This window comes from Camelus dromedarius, chromosome X, assembly GCF_036321535.1.
Source record: "Camelus dromedarius isolate mCamDro1 chromosome X, mCamDro1.pat, whole genome shotgun sequence".
Lineage (NCBI taxonomy): Eukaryota > Metazoa > Chordata > Mammalia > Artiodactyla > Camelidae > Camelus > Camelus dromedarius.
The window spans coordinates 3336106-3355347 of record NC_087472.1 but is presented as its reverse complement, the minus strand read 5'-3'; the positions used below and the strand labels follow the sequence as shown (position 1 = coordinate 3355347).

General features: G+C 51.9%; 1 protein-coding gene across 3 annotated transcripts; it reads left to right on the top strand.

The window, feature by feature from the left end:
• Positions 1-7543: 7543 nt before the first annotated feature.
• PRRG3 (proline rich and Gla domain 3) lies at positions 7544-18622 on the top strand. 3 transcript variants are annotated; one of them, XM_031446149.2, is made up of 4 exons: positions 7544-7710; positions 11163-11200; positions 12282-12442; positions 13023-18622. In XM_031446149.2, exons 2-4 carry the CDS (start codon positions 11194-11196, stop codon positions 13548-13550), a joined length of 696 nt encoding a protein of 231 aa, XP_031302009.1. In that variant the 5' UTR covers positions 7544-7710; positions 11163-11193; the 3' UTR covers positions 13551-18622. The 3 variants fall into 3 exon arrangements, with proteins under 3 accessions (XP_031302009.1, XP_064339046.1, XP_064339047.1); XM_064482976.1 differs by lacking the exon at positions 7544-7710 and adding an exon at positions 7952-8241; XM_064482977.1 differs by lacking the exon at positions 7544-7710 and having other exon boundaries at positions 10945-11200.
• Positions 18623-19242: the final 620 nt, after the last annotated feature.

Sequence of the window (19242 nt, the reverse complement as noted above, 5' to 3'; positions counted from 1 at the left end):
ACAGGCATCACAAGATATGGAGTGCTCTGTTGCACAGGAGCCAACTCCATACTGCAGCCAAGCAGTTGGATAGCTGGCAGCTGCACCCTAAGGTGGGGAGGGGGCATGGTGGGAAGTCCCATCCCTCACTGGAAACAGGAAAGTGAATGAGAGACTCTAACTTCTAGGAATCAATTGCCATGGGGACCGGTGGGGAGGTGGTGCCAAGGTAGTTAATCCAATGTGATCAGCTAGATGAACCATATTCCCCAAGCAGGAGTCTAAAGTGGGTTACCCTCTAGGAATTACAAAGTCTGCTTTAGGGCCTGCAGGATTTTTTTTTCCAAAAAAATGGTGCTTTTTTATTTTTATTTTTATGTTTTTGAAGAATAGTTGATTTACAATGTTGTGTTAATTTCTGGTGTACAGCATAGTGACTCAGTTATACATATATATTCCTTTTCATATTCTTTTATATTATAGGTTACTATAAGATATTGAATATAGTTCCTTGTTCTCTACAGTAGGTCCTTGTTATTTATCTATTTTATATGTAATAGTAAGTATCTGCTCATCCCAAAAAGAAAGACTGCCTCCCCAACATGCCTGATGGCACAGAGGACGATGCTGTGTGGGAAATAACTGCCATCCACAAGTCTCAGTCAAAAAGCGACTCAGGAGAGTTGGCCTCAGAATGTGAGCAAGTTTAGCTAGTTAATTTTACTTATATTTTTCTTTTTATGTAAGCACCATAGAGATCTATGATAAAAAATCAATGCCTGATGAAGTCTAAAAGAGCTCTTTCCATCAGTACAAAATACAAATTGCGTATGCTAAGAAAGCATTGTATGTCACAATTAATTCATTATGTCATCTTAGATTTGATGGAATACAATCTATATTGTACTTCTTTACTAATGTGTTGTCTGTGTCCCTTGCTGTCACGTCCATGAGGACAAGGCCTTTAGTTGACTTGGTTCACACTGCTGTGCCCTCAAGCCTCTGGAACACACATGTACACGGTGACTGCTCAACAAACGTTCATTGTCCACTTTAAGCAAAGAGAAATTCAGGCAGAGCAAAAAAGAAGAGAAAACATCCTGAGGCATGTGATGCTCCTGGAATAGCAAGGAGGCCCCTCTGGCTTGAGCAGGGTGACAAGAGATGCTAGGTCCACACTGACCACGACAGCTGTTATTTGACCTCTCGGGTCCTTCATCAGCATCCTCTTCTCTGAAGTGTCTACTCCTGAAGACCAGAGGCTGGTGGCTGGTGGCAACTCTGATGCTTGGTGGACAATTCCAATCAAGGCAGTGGCCCCAGGAGGCTCAATACCTTCTGAAAGCCAGCATGATTCTGGCACTCCACTTCCGATCCTGAGTCAAGGGCAAGGAATGTGTTTGCACTTGAGTTTGGAGCCCTCAAGCACGGCTGATGCAACTATGTGATAATGGTACCCAGAGAGGAAAGGAATGTGCTTGCCAGGGATAGTGATGGCAGCCACAGTGCCCACAGTCTCCAGGCGAGTGCAGCAGGGGAAGTGAAGTGCACGAGGCTGAGGAGGTCCTTGGGACCTGACCTGATTAAGCATTTTTTCCTGGCTTAGGATGTATGTGTGTTTGGACTAAAGGAGTGGGAGGAGCTGTATAACGGCCACAGGCCAGGCTGGCTTTGGTTCCTCAGCCCTAAACACACTGGCCAGCCCAGGTAACCCCATCCAGACCTCTCAGGAGCCCTGTCCCAGGTCTTGAGACACCCTTGCTGGCTCCTAGACTTTCTGAACACCTTATGTGCTTGCTCACGTGACATCCCAAATCTGAGGTCAGGCTGCTTCCTCTTACAGTTCACCCTCTGGGAGTCCTGTGCTGTGATGTGTGTGTGTGTGCATGTGCATGTGAGTGAGAGAGAGAGAGAGAGAGAGAGAGAGAGAGAGAGAGAGAGAGAGAGAGAGAGAGAGAGAGAGAGAGAGAGAGACAGGAAGCACTTCCTAAACAGAAAGTTAAGATTACAGCAGTGTTTCTAAAAGTTTGCCTTGCCCAGGGCCCTGCATCCACAGCACTGAGTCACTAGCGTGCTGAATATTCGGTAAGCAAGCAGACCACAGGCTCCCCATCAGGCCTACGATTTCTGTATGGGATATAGAACAAGACATAAGGATTCCCATTTAGGAAGCATCCCAGATGGTTCTTGTGCATCACAGTCTTTGAGAGATACTGGTCTGAGGTTCTACTATCTGGGCAGATGGCTAAAGGGAAAATGATTGCCCAGTGCAAGGGAGGAAATTCCATAGCCAGGGCAGAGGTGCCAGAGACCTTTCAGTCACTGAGGGATCTTTTTCTTCCTCTTTACAGAAGGACCAGCCTCTAATCTCAGGTACTTCCTCAGCTGTTCTCAAGCTCACAGGACCCTGGACCCTCAGACCCCGGCCCCCCAGGGCACACCCTGGGCCACATGGAGGGGGATTCTCAGCACCTGAGCCGACTGATGAGAGGTGGTCAAATAGGAGCTGGGGAGGCAGAAGTTGCTCTTGATGCCTCTAGTCTCGCAACTGCAAGATCAACAGCCTCTCTTTTTCCCACTTCTCCTGCCAGAGTTTGTCAAAAAAAAAAAAAAAAAAGAAAGGAAGAAGAAAAAAATTGGAGCTTGCTGCAAATGTTCCGAAGCCCAGGGTGGGGGTGGTGCTGGTGAGGGTAGGACTTCCTTTGTGATGGTATACATATTTTTTGGGTAAATGTCACCCTTGGGATGAGAGACATCAACCCAGAGGCACCCACTGCACCAGACCATTTGCCCAAGTGTATTTGACTAGTGTATTTGTGTGCTTAGCATTGATTGAACCAAGCACTATGCTAAACTCTTCACTTGCGTTATGTCATTCAGTCTTCACAATGACTTTTGAAAGTGGACTCTCTGATCATTCCCATTTTTCATATGAGAAAACCGAGGCCTAGAAAGGAAAAGTCACTTGCCCAAGGCACACAGTTAGCAAGTAGAAAGGCTGACTTTGAACCCAGGCAGTCTGACTCCAGGGCTTATTCTCCTGTAGCCAGAAATGGTGTAAGAAATGGATATAGAGGCAGCTTAGAGATTGTGTTATGTGATCAGGGAGGAGGGTGTGAGAAGATACAAGATGAAGTGAGGGACAGGCATGGGTGCTGAGGGTGATTTAAGTGATGGAGAATAGGAGCTAGAGTGGGAGCTGGGAGAGGATGAAGAGGGAGGCATGAGATGCAGTCCAGTCTGAGTGGGTTTGTGGTGGTATTGGGGCAGGGTTCAGGAATAGACCATGGACCAGATAGGGTCTGGTTCAAGGGGCAGCTAAGGAGAGGCTCTGTCTAGAATTGAGGGTCAGGGATCATGGAGATTCCAGAAGAAGTAAGCCTCTGGACAAGGTGAAATTGAGGAAACAGATGATGCTCAATGATAAGGCTCAGTTGAAGGTTGAGGAATAGATGAGGGACATTGTCATTGGGGCTGTTCTGAGGTCAAACTCCTTCAAGGAAGAGGTGAAGGGGTTGGAGTGGGGAGACTCCAGGGGAGCAATTGAAGCTACGTATTGTCACTATGAGCTGGCCTAGGGTGAGAATCCCACCAGGCTGGGGTTAGAACCAGGATGAGGTAAGAGTCAGTGTCCCTATCCCCCTTCTCAACTATGGTTTCCTCCCTTGCACCTCTACCAACTGCCTTGTTAGGTATTCTCCATTGTGGCTGGTTAGTCTCTCTCCTCCAACCAGAATGGAAACAAGTGTTTGGTACATTCTTATGTCACCAGCAACAGGCACAGTAGGTGCTCAATAGAAGCTTGGGGGCAAGGCTTGGGGAAGGGATGATGGGTTGAGATGTGGAGTGTTGCTCTCACTAGGGTATAGGCTCGAGTGGGGTGACCTCCAGGACAAGTGAGTTTGAAGGAGGGGTGAGGCTCTGGGAAGAGGTGAAGCTCAGGGATGAGGTGCCCCTCAAATTCACGATGAGTCCAAGAAATGGAGGAAAGGGTTGGGGAGGAGGTAGGGCTTCAAGGGGTCTGCTTAATATGTGTGTTCTTGGTGATTTCAACATCCACATAGATGATTCAACCCCCTGGTCCCCCAGTCCAGATTTATTCTCCACCAATCATCTTTCCATTCTTCCTACTGCAGCCGCTGTCTTCCGTTGTCACATCCTAATATCTTGCCTTATCTATCACCACCACCCTCCACAGTCTCCACTATATCCCACACTCTGAAAGACAGCTCATTCTTCTGAGTACTACGAGGACTCCAACAATCCTTTGAGCACCACCAGGACCCTTCAACCAACAATCCTATTGCTTTTGTTTTTTCACTTTCACCAAACCCTGACTCTATCCTCATCTTGCCTCTGTACCCAGCCTAAAATCCATAATCAATTATCATAATTTCTCTCTTGAATCCACAGGAAACTCCTGTGTACCACTGTCATTTCTTTGTACTCAGTGAGCCAAACTCAACCTGATAAAATCCAACTTTCCACCTAGTCTGGATCTGCATCCTTGAGACTGAACTTGGCTGGAGAAGACCATACAGACATGCTGAGTAATTTCACTTTAAATTAATGGCCATTATACCTCAAGTGAGCCCTTAATGCAGCCCAGCAATCATGTTATATTTCCACTGAATGTCCAGCCTCCCCGTCTCCCAGATGCCGATTTCAGAGCGCTCGCATCCCTCTCCCACCGCACTCCCAGCTGGTGGCCTGGCTTCCCATTTCACTGAGAAAATGGATACCATCAGAAGAGAACTGCTCCAAGCTCCACCATCACCTCTCCCACCTGCTTGCATGTGGGCATTTCTCTCCTGCATCATCAATTTTTCCCACTTTACTGGCTGATTAGCACACACACGTTACCATGCTGTAATTTCTCCCATATTAAAAAATACCATTGATGGAGGGTATAGCTCAGTGGTAGAGCATGTGCTTAGCATGCACAAGGTCCTGGGTTCAGTCCCCAGTGCCTCCATTAAAATAAATTAATTAAAATAAAAACCTAATTGCCTCACCCTGCAAAAAAAGACTAATTAAAAAAAATAAATTAAAAAATACTGTGTCATCTTGTCCCCTAGACATTGGGCCTTGTCCAACTTCATAGGCCCAGCACCCATGAAGGTGGTCCTGCCAGATGGGATTTGGGTCAGAAACAGAGACAGGTTAGAAGTTTGGATGAGGTGGGAGCGGATGGTCTGTCATCATGCACTGTATTGGGAATTTTTATTGAATTATGATCTTCCTTTTGCTATCTTTTTTTCATTAGCAACTCTATTGTACATATTTTTGGGAGATGGGTCCTCCCACGATCCTTAGTGCCCTACATGTATGATTTTGATGTGTGCCAAGGTGTGTTTGCTGAGATCACCAATGCAGGAGTAAGAGAGGGCTGCACATTGAATGTGATGGAGATGGAGGAGACAGAGTGGAGGTTCCCAGGAAGAACAGAACATCTCTCTAGGAAACAGATAATGAAATAGCTTTGGTGAGGTTATAAAGGAATTGTGAATTAGATGGAAACAGAAAACCCCTCTTAAGTGCACCAAACTGCCTGGTGCCCAGCCAAAGCAGAGAAACCAGTGGCCAAGCCCTTCCTATCCTGGTGCAGATGGAGATTGTTCAGACAACAGTCTAAAAGTAGGGACGCTGGTGGCGAGAAGGCTGCATCCCTCCCCAGCCAGTCCTTGAGAGTGCCTGGAGCCATCCTGAAGAAAGGTAGAAAGCCCTCTGAGGAATCCAAAGCTTCTAGGGGCCAGAGTTGCTGAGGGTATTGAGGACAATATCTTAGCGGTAAGTTGAAGGCTGACCCCCACTCCAGCTTCTCACTGCAACTCAGCCTCTCCTGTCTCAGCTCTGCAGGCATGCAGTGAGCCTGCTGTGGAGACGTTCTGTGTCGGATGCTAGGGACCCATGGAGAGACAAGGTCCCCAGCTTTAAGATAGAGGAGGCAAGTGTGCAACCCAAGAGAGAATCACAACGCAGCTGGAATTGGGCAAAAGCCAACATGTATTAGGCTCCTACTTACGCTCCAGGCACACTTGTGGTGATTATCCCATCTGCCCTCTTCCCACTGTTTGAGGCAGGTACCATTATCATCACTCTCATCTGACAGATGAGGAAACTAAGATGCAGACAGTTTAAGTCACTTGCTGAGGTTCACAGAGCGGATCTGTGGCACTGCCAGGAGTTGAAGCAGGCATCAGGCTACAGAGGTGCTGTTCTTAATCCTTCCTGCCCTTGACATCTGCATAAGCCCCCGTGTGTACAGTCTCTGTAGACAGAGAGCCGAGAATGGAACAGTCAACACAAGCCAGGGTGGAGAATACCACAAGACCTCAAGAGTAGAGATATCATCTGAGCTTTTTGGGAAGAATGAATACAAGTGCATAGAGGCTGATAGTGGGAGGAAAGGCATTCTGGGCAGAGAGGGAACTAGAAGTAGACTGGCTTTGCTAGAGCCAGAAGCTTTAGCTGGGGGTGCTGGAAGAGGGTGGAAGCCACAGACTCCGCCTCACACTGAAAGCTGTGTGAAGTCATCTGTGAAGATAGTGATTGTTAATGTCTGGATGGGGACATGGTGGTGGACTAGGAGACCCAGGAAGTAAGTTCCTGAAGAGCCCCAAACGGTTTCCCCACCAACCAGGGTCCAGGCTCTCGCCCTCTGACCTGAGGGTGTCTTTACAACTTATATAGCCCATTGGGCCCCAAGGGAGCCCCATTCTCATCCCTAGGTGAACCTGATTATTCTTGTGGAAGCCCACCTCACAGGTCAGGGGGCTGGCCCTGCTGCCTTCATTGGAGACGGTGCAGAGGATCTGTCCTGGGCAAGGAAGGCTCCTGCAGCCTCAGGAGGGCAAGCCAGCCAGGGGAGGATGCTGAGAACCAGAGGCAGGGATGGGGAGGACAGCACCAATGGGTGAGGGGGAAGGGGAGGAGGTAGTGGGGCTGCTCTGCCCTGGCCAAGGCTGCTTTCTGTCAGCCCTGGAACTGAACTGGAAGCAGCAAGGGGGATGGAGGCTCTCCCTATTTTCCCCAACCTCGCAGGGCAGGCTGGTATTTGTCTGCCTGGAATGCTGGTGGGAGTAGTCCCAGGGGCGCCTTCTCAGGGTTATTCTGCCCCGACAACCCCAAATTGGGGTGAGGGGCGCCAACTCCCGTGCTAGGCTGGGCCCCAGAGGTGCAGAGGACAAAAAGAGCCCTGAAAACCCAGCAGGGTGCATCCGTCCTCTTCGGAGACTGGCGGACCAGACCCTGAATTCCCTCGGAACTGTCCTGCCCTCTCTCTTCCCGCGATTCTCCTCGGACTAAGGTCATCTCTCTGCCACCAGCGTCTTGTCCTGTCATGCTGAACCTCCCACAGCGCGGCCTCCTGAGAGCCCCCCACCCCCACCCGGCGCTCCTCTTGCAGGCCCAGAAGATTCTTTCCTCTCCCATTTCGGCGCCTTAAGACTTTCCCAAGCCCATTTCTTCCTTCATTTCGCTGCAGCCCAGCGAGGGCGGCAAGATTCTCCCCATTTCCCAGATTTGACAGGAGAGGAGCTCTCCGTCCCAGGGCAGGGTGAGGGGGAGGTAAGTGACGAAGCCAAGGTCATCCAGTCATTGGCGGAACGCGGCCTCGACCCGGCCCTTCTTCTGCAGGCCCGCTGGAGCCCTGACAAGGCAGGCCAGGGCTGCTGGCCGGCGCCCCTCTTTTCTCGGCTGGCACTGAGGGCGGGCCGGCCGGAATGACAGGTGAGCCGGGGTAGGGGACAGTTGGGGGGCTGGGCTGCGCGAGGACGCCTGGCGCGCGGGCTTTGGGTGCGGCCGCCGGAGCCCGCTGCGGCGCCGGGCTTCCGAGGGCCCGCGCCCGGGGACACTATGGGGCCCGTGCCTTGGGCCCAGGGTCCCCGGCTGGCCCCGGGAGCGCCGGCCAGGCCCCGCCCCCAGCGGCACGGGCGGGGGCAGGGGCGGCGCCGGCGGAGTGGGGCGCGGGCGCGCGGTGCTCGGTGCGCGCCACCGCCCCTCCGGCCCAGCTTGCCGGCCCTCCCTCCATACCCCCTCGGCCCGCTCTCGTCGCCCCCACCCCTTCTCCTCTCCTCGGCCCGGCGGCCCGGTGGGCGGTGCGGCGCGACGATCGCGGCCTGGCGATCGGGGCACGGTGGTCGTGGCGCTCGAGGGTGGCGCGCAAGGCGCGGGGCGCGAGGCCAGACCTGGCGCGGCGGGGTGTGGGGGGCGGGCAGCTGCGGAGCCCCCAGAGAAGAGCAGGGGCTGGGGGGTACCGAGGTAATGGGTAGGGCCTGGGCGTCCGGCTGCGAGGGGCGGGAGCTCCAGGCGCACTTCGGCCCTGGCCCGGCTGAGCCACGGGGCTCCGGGGGCGGCGGGAGGGCAGCGGGGCGGGGAGGGAGGGTGGAGACGGCTGTGCTGGGCCGGGGGGCTTGGCCGACTGGGAGCAGGTGGGCGGGGACAGGGGCCCTGCTGGAAGAGGCGCCGCAGCGAGGTGGCGGGCTGCGTGCGCAAACAGGGCGGCCGCCTCCCGGGCCCGGAGAACGGTGAGGCCGTTGGGGTTGCGTGCCCCAGCCCCGAGGGCACGGTTCTGTGTCCAGGATCACTGAGCTGGGCGCTGGGCACTGTTGGGGGAGGATCTAGAGGCCCGGCCCGGCCCGGCCCGACCAAGGCGCTGGGGGTTCCTGAGCGGACCCGGAGAAGAGTGTTGCTGGGCCAGAAGTGGGAGTTCTTGGGCAGGGCGCGCTGGTGGCGGGCACTGGTGGCGGGCGACGGTGGGCGAGGACAGACACTCTCGGGGCTGGCATGAGTGGAAAGGGGACAAGGAGGGCCCAGAGTTTGAGTAGGAGCATAATTTGGGAGTTCCGTGTGTCACCAGGTGGGTTGATGAGTCATGAGATTTGGAGATCACAGGAGCCTTTCCTAGTGATCAGTTCTGAGTGAGGGAAATGGAAAGGGCTAGGATTTCGAGGAGCGTTTTTGAGGCCACGTCTTGGGACACTATGTGCTCTGATGGCCACCAGTCAGGGACTTTGGGAGCTGTGTCCCAGAGAGCTGGCTTAGGAAGCTGCAGCCTGGGGTGGGGTTAAGGAAGGTCTTTGTGGTGGCCAGTGCCTGCCTTCCTTCCTCTCCAGGCCTTCAGGATTCAGCTGTGTTCCTGTGGGGAGTGGGTTAAAAATTCCTCTGGCCTACAATCAGCCTTACAGTATCCACCAGGGGCAGGAGGGACATATACATGCGTGACTGCAGCAGCATTCTCTGTCGTGGAGACCTCGAGCTTCCTCACTGTTACCATAGTAACGGCCTATTGATGGTGTATTTATAGGGGAAGAAGCAGGCGCTAAATTTTGGGGAAGGAGGGGGAGGAGGCATTATGGCAGTAGCGGCAGCAGCAGTGAGGGTGGCTACAGAATTGTTAATGGAGTGGGCCATGCCTGTGAGCGGTTTGGGGGAGTTCCTGGCTTGTTTGGAGCTTAAAAATGAACTAATGACTTATGCAGGTGTCAGGATAACACATCCAGGGCTCTGATATGTGTGGGTGTGCATATACCACAGTGGGCTGTGCTTGGGACAAGACATAGCTATATGTAAGCTGTTATGTAATTTCTCCATGTAAAAATAAAAAAAAAACACTGCAGTTCTCATTGATAAGCAGGGAAACAGATTTTTCTATCTCCATTTATTACTCAAGTCTTTACTCATTCGTTTCAATCCCTGACATAACAGCTCCAGTTTCCTTCAATCAAAAACCTTGCTGTTGGGCATGTCACACCCACACCCTAGATACATGACTGGCACTGGCCACAGGGGAACCCCTGAGGTCTGTAATGGCAGCAGGATTTTGAGAGAATATTCCATCTTCTCTCTTAGAAACACTGAGGGTCAACTTTTCTCACACTGGCAGGCCCATCTGTTGATAGATTCCCATATTGACAGTTTTGGGTAGGATTGGTGTGGGGTTCAAAGAGAAAGGCTCCCTTACCATGGTGTTTCTATAGATGGCTGTTAGATTTGCTGTTTTTCCTTTAGTTTTCACTTTATTCATGATTTGTATTCTACCTGTTGGTCAAAAGGTTTCGAAGATGTCTTTTAAATATGCATGAGACTGAAAACATAAGTAGAAAAGTGTATTCCATGTCACAAAGGAGAAGCATATGTGCTTAACCTCTGAGCTTCCAGGGCACCTGGGCTTCCCGGTCAAGGTTAACACCGAACTTCCTGGTAGCCTAGGTGAAAAGGGTAACACAGCAGGTTACGCTGTTCCTGTGTTTGACATCAAACCAGAGCTGTTTGGGGAAGGGAGCAGTGAGGTGATTGCTCCCAGATGTGGACAGCTTGGCCAGTGCTCTGGGATGTGTGCATGAGTGAGAGTGTGTGTAGGTGGGGGGCAGTGTGCTGTCGCCATGGTTTGCATATTGGTTAGATAATTCCTGAGCTTCCTGACAATTGTTTGCATTAGAGGCAATGCTCCCATCTAACTAGTGGCTTGGTTTTGATGACGTCAATCAATGTCTTGGTACATGACATGGAGAGAAGACTGTTTCAGGAGATTCTTGCCATCCTGCCTGGGGAAGATGAACACAGCAGGTCACCTGAGTTGGGGCCGTGACTTTTCAGGTGGCGGTTGTTGCCATGTGATGCTTTGCCAGTGCTCGCTTCTTAAACATGTGCTGCTTGGTTTCAGGAACGTGCTTGTCATTAGAGGTATCTGGGACTTGCCACTGTGAGCAAGATTAGTTCCAAAAACAGCTCCGGTCTCTGTCGTTGCAGATTTGCTTGACCTCACATAAGTGCCCTTTCTCTCCGAGGTCTTTTCCAGCTCAAAAGATTCCAGTGCAAAGATTCATTGAAGCCAGGGAGGAAGGAGAAACCTCAGCTTGTAGAAGCTTTTCTTTTCTTTTTTTTTAAAGAAAAGCATCCACCCTTAGGTCTAGACTCTCAGAATATGTTTTTGGAGGAAGTAGCAGGAAGGTTTGCTTTGAGCTCTGCTGGGCCTCAGGGAGCTCCGAGCGAAAGCTTGGACAAGAATGAGAAGCGGTAGAGCTGTGAGTGGCTGTGCAGTGGGTGATTTGTCCCATACCGTGCCGCTTGGACTTTTGACCAGTGTGGGTGAAGGGTGGGGTCACATTCCAAGACCAAGAGGGTGCCCTATAGGTTTGGGGGTATGATTTCACCATGACTCTGTTTTTCTCTTTTACCAGGCAAGTGAGACACGGGACCTGAAGGAGCACCATGGCAGGTGAGGTTTTTGGGCCCCCAGCTTAGTGGTGAAGGGCCATGCCTAGGGGCTCACGGGAAAGGGGCAAGTTTTCCTTCCAAGCCACTTCCAGCTTTCCTTCCCTGGGGTGTTCCTGTGGCCCTTATTCGATTGGCCGGGGTAACATCTTTCCCCTCTCAACTCTTTGGCTCCCTTCTGGAGCATGTGCTGAGATGGGCGCCTACCTGGGCCACCATGAGAGAAACTAGTGCAGCAGGCTGTGGGGCCTGGGGAAGCGCGCCTGCCTGGCGGCAGTGAGAGGGGCTGCCGGATGTGAGAACTAGGACGTCACATGTCTAGGGCAGCAGCGGGAGCAGGCAGGCACCTCTTCTTTCACCCTCTCGGGTCTCTGCTCAGGCTTGTGAGGGTGCAGGGCCCACATCATGCCAGCCAGCTCAACTGTAGCTGGACTTCCCCTTTGGAATAAGTAGATGTGGCTACGCCACAATGACACGTTTGCTGGCCGTGTCTCTGCCCAGTCCACAGAGCCTTGGACTCTGCAAATAGACCCTAGGTCATGTGCATCTGGCCTCCTGATCTGCCACAGCCTGAGTTTGTACTATATTGCCTTGGGCCAGGCAGTTGGTGCCAGGCAATCTGACAGCACAGGTGGCCATTCAGGTGGACGGATGACACCCTGGTAGAGTCCCAGGGGGCTGTTTGGTATTGGTTGCCGGCATCAGCCTTAAAGAGGAATACATTCTTATGATAAGGGGTCAGATTTTCTCTTTTTGAGGTGAGGCAGAAGATGCTGGGTATCTTTCCCCTGATGACAAAGTCTCTCATGTCTGTTGTTCCTCTCAGAAGGGCCCCATTTTCCTTCATAGCAGCAGAGGCCTGAGTCTGGTTGGGTCTTGGTGCTCTAGGCAGATACCTTATGGCATCACAGGAGGCCAGCCCTTGCGTCCCTTTCCCCGAGGACCAGCCGTGTCTGGGCTGGTGCCTGGCCTGCTGGCTCTGTCTTGCTTCCTCCCATCATTGCGCCCCTGTGCCTGGGCTGTCTGCTTGGAAGTTGCCTCTGGGCCCCTCCCCATTCCAGGCCTCAGTGTGGCTCTCTCCTCAGTATTTCTGGAGGCCAAGAATGCCCATTCGGTCCTGAAACGGTTCCCTCGTGCCAATGAGTTCCTGGAGGAGCTGCGCCAGGGCACCATCGAGCGGGAGTGCATGGAGGAGATCTGCAGCTACGAGGAGGTCAAGGAGGTGTTTGAGGACAAGGAGAAAACGGCATGTACTGCCCTGGGGCTGGGTTCTGGGAGCAGGGCGGCCTCAGGAGTCCCAAGAGCCAGCCCTGGCCTGGTATCTCAGGCGAATCAGGAGCAATGAAGGAAAGGCAGCCTGGTTCAAGGCAGGGCCACTGAGGCCCTAGAAGAACAGACAGCCGATCCTTAGAGTCCCATCTGCCTGACTCTGGGGCCTCCTGACTTGCGAGTGTTGTCCTTTGTCCTTGTTACATTCCAGGGCCTCTTTTTTTATTTAAATTTTTTTAATTTAAACTGATTTACAATGTTGTATTAACTTTTGGTGTACAGCATAGTGGTTCAGCCATATATATATATATATATATATATATATATATATATATATATATATATAGTTTCATATTCTTTTTGATTATAAGTTACTACAAGATATTGAATATAATGCCCTGTGCTACACCATGGCCTCTTTGATAGCTCTCAGAGGCCAGTCAGACCAGGCAGGGTAGGGGCAGCTGCCAACCACCCTTGCTGAAGGGCTCTGATGTCCACGTAGGACCAGAGCTCTTGCATGTAAAGTGAAAGTTGCCCTTCTTCATCTTTTGCAGATGGAGTTCTGGAAGGGGTACCCAAATGCAGTCTACTCAGTCCGAGACCCTGCACAAAGCTCAGACGCCATGTACGTGGTGGTGCCCCTTCTGGGGGTGGCATTGCTGATTGTCATCGCTTTGTTCATCATCTGGAGGTGCCAGCTGCAGAAGGCCACCCGCCACCACCCCTCGTACGCTCAGAACCGGTACCTGGCAAGTCGCGCAGGGCACAGCCTCCCCCGGGTCATGGTCTACCGGGGCACTGTGCATAGCCAGGGGGAGTCTTCTGGGCACCGGGAGACAGGGGGCCACCCACAAGTGGTGCTGGGGCCCAGTCGGGGGGGCAGAACCACGGTCCGCCTCGAGAGCACCCTCTACCTCCCTGAGCTCTCTCTCTCCAGACTGTCCAGTGCCACCCCTCCCCCGTCCTATGAGGAGGTGACTGCCCCCCAGGAGAGCAGCAGTGAGGAGGCCAGTGTCTCTTACAGTGACCCGCCTCCAAAGTATGAGGAGATAGTCGATGCCAACCCTGGCTCAGACAAGTAGTGGGGCTTGTGTCCTGTCCAGTGTGAAAGGCTCATACAGGGGCCTCCTCTTTTCTTTTTAACTTTTTAAAGACTGTGCCACCACAAAACAGCCTTAGCCTCCTCGTTGCCAAATAATTTCCTAACCGTGGATTTGTAGGAAGTCAGTTGTCAGAGACAGGTGAAGGGGGTAGGGATCACGCATGCATCAAAACCCCTGGGGAGAGCCTCAGTCCCAAGAACCTCGCTCTTCCATAAGCCCCCTCACCCCTGCCATCCCGTCCTCCTGTCAGGGACTGGCTTCTCTTATGCCAAAGGAGTCGCCGCATTGAGTTGATTGTGGCCGGAAGGTCCGTGGGTTCGGGCCCCAGGGCCACACAGCTGGCTGAGACCTATTTGTCTAGAAGCCCCACCACAGAGATGAGGGAGGGAAGCCAGTCCTTTAGTGCCCATTTCCACCTTAGCCCTGCACTCCTGTCCTTGCCACATTTGAGGACAGGGACAAGGACCGAATAAAAACAAAAAGAGTCGTAACATAACGAACACCATAAAACAAAACGTTATCACCTGGGCCATCCCTAGGGGTCCAAGGAAACTATTCGCACAGATCTGTGACACTCCACTTTCCACTCCCCTAACACCCTCTCCCCTACACTCTGGGCCAGATTCGGAGGGATGTTCTGAGCAACGTGGGAGGAGGATGGGGTGTATGAGGCATGAGGGCAGGGCCTGGCCGGCAGATTGACCTCCCCGAGATGGAGCAAGGGGCCCGCGTGGACTTTGCCATCTGGAGGGTGGCTCTGGTTCCAGTGTGCTTGGTCTCTCCCAGACTCTGGCTCTCCAGGCACATGCACCAGCTGTGCAAAAACCGCCACCCACTGGCATGAGCCCAGTCATAGCTCCTGGAAAACTGATGCCGCTGATGCCCCTACCTCTGGAGCCCAGGGCCTTTGAACGGGTGAAGTACAGGCTGTGGCAGAAAGCTGGAGTTCTCTCCTTCTGAGGTTGGTCCATAGGATGATTAAACCCACAAACTTGGCCTCCTCAGCACTGTGCTGTCTGCCATTGAACTTTTAGGATCCTTCCTTTTTGTGAGTAGGTGTGTTGAGATGAACTTGATTTTCAGATGGCTGATTTCTCCTTCATGATGGTGCCTACTTGGGGTAAGATCCGAAAGTGTCCCTTTTTAGAAATTTCTCTGGGGGGGGGGTGATGGGGAAGCCCATGACCTGGGGCTGAAGGCTGTCATTGTGAGGTGCCAGTGCATTTTTAGGAACCCCTTTCTGTGGCTCAGGAGCTGTCCACTCTCCATTTCAGTGAGGCTTCGGACAGCAATGGGGCAGAGGTGACCTGCCCTTTAATTGTCAGTGACCACGCAAAACACACTGTCAACACTGCCCTCCCCACCCCCCACCTTCATCCTCTTGGCCTCAGCACCAAACCACTTTTCCTCTGTGGTGCTTTAAAAAAATGTAGCAAAATTTTCTGGGGCCCAAAAGAGTGCACAGCCAGGGTCTATTGGCAACCACAGCAGTTTAAAACCCACTGAGAAGACGAGCTTCTCACTGTCTAAACAGCCCTCCCAGGCAGGCATTCGAGCCTCGCTCTTGGAATGCCACCCTGCCTAGAGGCCGCACATGACTTCTCAAGGCCCCCGCAGTCCTGGGCACTTGCCCGGGAACATGCTTCAGGTTAGGAGGCTTGTGTTCTTATCCCAGCGAGGCCACCAGCTTGGACAACTCAACCCTGTGGCTGGGGTTTTCTATCCTTCCCCCTACCTCACAGGCCTACCGGAGGCTGACAGAGCTAATGCCTGTGTGATGCTTGAGGTATCAGGAAGCCAGTGCAGTTGGCCCTTCAGAAGATTCTTCTAGAAATATGTAGGTTATAAGGGACCAGTTTGATCATAGGCCTTCATACGACTCTGATGTTGAGTCTCAACCTGGGGAGTCAGTCTCCTGCCAGTTGACCCTTTCGTCCCCTCCTCTTTCCCCCGAGAGCTCCCTGATGCCAGAGGTGCTGACCAGGTGGCATTCCACCTTTCCTTCCTTCCTCTTTTCCTCCCTCTGGGCCTCTAGCACCGCACTCCCGCCCTTCCTCACAAAGGCATTTTTGGCCTCGAAGGCTGCTGCTTTTTCTGTGACGGATGCTGGGGTCAGTCCTGTTTGGCCATGTTGGAGGACCTGGGGCGGCCTGAGGCTTGGGGGCCAGTCCCTGCTCTCCTGGCATTTCCTCAAGCCCATGCCTGTCTGTGACCTGGGAGCACAGGAGAGGACGCTTAGCCCTGTGGGTCTCCTCCCCACTGAGCAGAGAGCCAGACGCGGGCCCCCGATGACCGGAGCCAAAGAGAGGGTGCCCGGGGATACCTGCCCACTTTGATCCCCGTGAACCCTTCCCCGCCAAGCTGCTCAGCCATTGGCAGCCGGGTGGTGGCAGGAACGAGTGGAAAGCTGGAGCCCAGCCTGATGGAGGGCAGCCTGGGCTGCGTGGTTCAGGTGCTTTGCAGCTTTCTTTCCCGTGGGGTTGCCCCCGTGGCCTCTGGGATGTTCTTTGCAGTATATCGTAGGAAAAAAAAAAGACTGTACAGTACACCATGGTCATAACTCCTCGCGGTGCACATTTGGCTTTTATGAACGCCCTGTACATATCTTTTCCAACTCTGTCTTTGTATGGACGTGGATTTGATACAATGCTAAATCTGCAGTAGCCACATTTTGTTGTTTTTGGACTTGTGTGTGTGTGTGTGTGTGTGTGTGTGTACACATGTGCACGCTGCCTTTTCTCACGTGCTTATCTGAAACAATAGCCGTTGTGTGCGGCTATATTTGTACCAGGAGGGCTCCGGTCTGAAAGGAGGACTGTCACCTCCCAGGGCTAGGCAGCCTGGTGACAGGGCTCTGAGGGAGGAAAGCCGAGGTTAGCTGTGGGAGCCCTCCCAAGTGGCCACCTCCTGCCCCCACCTCATGAAAAGCTTTGGAAGATGAAACAGCCCCATCCTGTGGGCCTCCCTGCTGTAGGACCCCCACTCACATGTGGCTTTTGGAGCCGAGCCCCCAGCCTCAGCTCCTGGTCTCTGGGTGTCTGCAGCTGAAGGAAATCTGAGTGCCCTGGTCTTTTTACTGCTTTTTTTTTTCCCCCCGATGGACAGAAGTGTGACTATTGACTTTGGGAATGGCGGGGCTAATTATTTAGATAGTTTTCATTTAAAAAAAAAAAAAGAAAAGGCTTTAAACAATTTTTTGGAAAGTGACTGTCACTTGTTTTCAACCAAACTCTTTTTAAGACTTTTTAAAACAAGAATCACCATCTTGTCCCTTCCCCACTCCTCCACATCACCTGGGGTTTTCAGCACAAGAGAATGAGTGGAGGGCACAGGTGCCCAGCGTGTGTGGCACGAGCACAGCCGCGTTGTGCCCCGGCTGAAGGACATGCGATGCAGCCACGCGGTCTGACCCAGGGACCAGGGGCTTCTCCTCCTTGCGAATCCCACTGCCATTAGTGTGAATTCCTTAGGGTGCTTCGGAAAATAGGAATCAGCCTGATTTGGTGGACTTTGTCTTTTTTGGTTGCCTGAATATGAGGGACTCAGGAAAGGAAAACATCTTTTTTGTGAAGGAGTTGGAGCCAGATGGTTCTTCTCTGGCTGGGGGTTGATCTCCTCAACCAAATGGCATCCCACAAGAAGAAGAAAATAACACTGCCTCTAGATTGTTCTTTTGTGAGAGAGAGAGAGATTACCAAGAGCGACTGTCTTGCTCACCTACGCTCTGTCTTTCTGGGAGTATGGGAGTGTGTGTGTGTGTGTGTGTGTGTACTGTGTCTCCAGTGTGCCCTCATGTTCAAGGCGAGATGTGGAGCTGGGCAGTAAAGCTGCTGTCTAGGCTGCTTTTCAGCTTGACGAGCGACGAAGCTCCATCGAGATCGTGCCGATTCAGAAACAAGCACATCCTCCCCACTGAACTCTACTCATACTAATCAGTATAATTAGCTCATTTAAAAGTACTGTAATCAGACTGCCTGCAACTCTGGTAAAAGCCCATTAATTTGAAGCCCATTAATTCAAAACTTAGAGAAAAATCACAACTTCAGTTAATTCACAGGATCTGCGATTCTTCCTTAGTAGAAATATTTGAAAGATTCTCCTCTTTAGTCAGTCTTCAGGGTCATATGAGTAAGCGGGATCTAGTTTAAAAAGAGTACCTTTTTCAAATAAAAGGCTCACGATGCTAAGGATCCCTTCACTGTGCCTTCAGCTTTGAGGCTCAGCAATTCTCATACATGAGGCTCTTCGTGTACAGGACCATCTCTTACTGTCTCTCTGCTGTGGGGATGTTGGCTCGGGCAGCTTTTCATTCGACTCCATTATTTACTCTAGAAATAAAATCATTGTGAACTAAACTGCAATTTAAAGTAATATAACTGTGCATCTTGCTAAATAGTCTGTAAAGCAGATGTTTCGCTGACTGGCCTCTCCCATCGTTCGCCCCCAAATATTAAAACGTCGTGAGCTTTTCCTTTCATGGGCTGTGGGCGGTGAGTCTCTCTCAAGCAAGAATTTCTCTGACAAAGATATCCAAACAGCACAGCACACCCCCTCAGGCTCAGTGCCTCAACAGTTGTTCCACTGTACTGAGATATGTGACCGCTGAACAGGGCCTGCCTGCCCTGGGCCCGCCCCAGCCCCAGCATTAACACAGACATTCAAGATTGGGACAGATCCCACAGCTGCTTTGGCCTCCCAATCTGTCTCCCCTTATGGACGCCACTTTCCCAGGCCTGACCACACCTGCTACTTCACTCTATGATCGTGAATTTGTGACAGTGGAAACGCTGCAATGTGCAACTGAGCTTCTAGACATGATGACTGTGAAATGGATTCATTTTGGTACCGCTTTAAACTGTGCTTGTATTCATGTGCTGACCCATGTCAGCTGGGAAATCTGTATATTCAGTAATATGTCAGGACTTGACCAGAGCCTGGGGACAACAAACTTGCTTCTGAGTTCTTTCTCTCTCTCTCTCTTATTCTAATTGTTGAGTTTAGCCGTTAAGTTTTGTCTCGTTCTGTACCAGAAGATAATGGACAATAATAAAGAGCAAACGGCATTGACTTGTGTCCTGCATCCCTGCTGACCCCCAAACTTACATGGGGCATGGATGGTTGTGGGCCAAACTGGTTTTTTTTTTTTCCAAAACTCAGACTGTAGATAAGGAAACAGCCCAAGCCAGTTTAGAAGCAGGAAGCAGAGATGTCCTGGGTCCTAAAGTTTGACCCATATGTGTAAAATGATCTCCTGCCCTGTCCCCCTGGGATGAGGTTAGTAAGGTCTGTCACAAATCATGCTAACAACTTCCCTGTCACCTGATCCCAGGTTACTAATAGAGGTGTCCTTTGCTAACAGGATGTCCGGCTTGGTTTCAGAGCTAGGGGGGAAGTGGGAGACAGAAATTTTCCCAGGCCCTACGTAGGGGGTGCATAATACTCAGGTTTTGCCCTGGTTTGACTTCTTGAATTCTGAGGATGGCAAGAATCAGAGACTGTACAGAGGGCCGTGATGCCTTAGCCTCCCCTTGGAGGAAGTGTGCTCTGAGCCCCGAACACTCTCAGCTGTTGGCGTGAAGTGAGATATTGCCACCAGAAGTTGCTGGTGAACGTTGTGCCAGTCCCCAGGAATGGAAATAATCCACCATTTAATAGGAAAAGCCATGGCACT

What these genes read in the sequence shown, in the direction of transcription:
- PRRG3 (XM_031446149.2), top strand. An exon ending in TTGAGGACAAGGAGAAAACG is followed by an intron (nt 12,443 to 13,022) that starts GCATGTACTGCC and finishes CATCTTTTGCAG; the next exon opens with ATGGAGTTCTGGAAGGGGTA.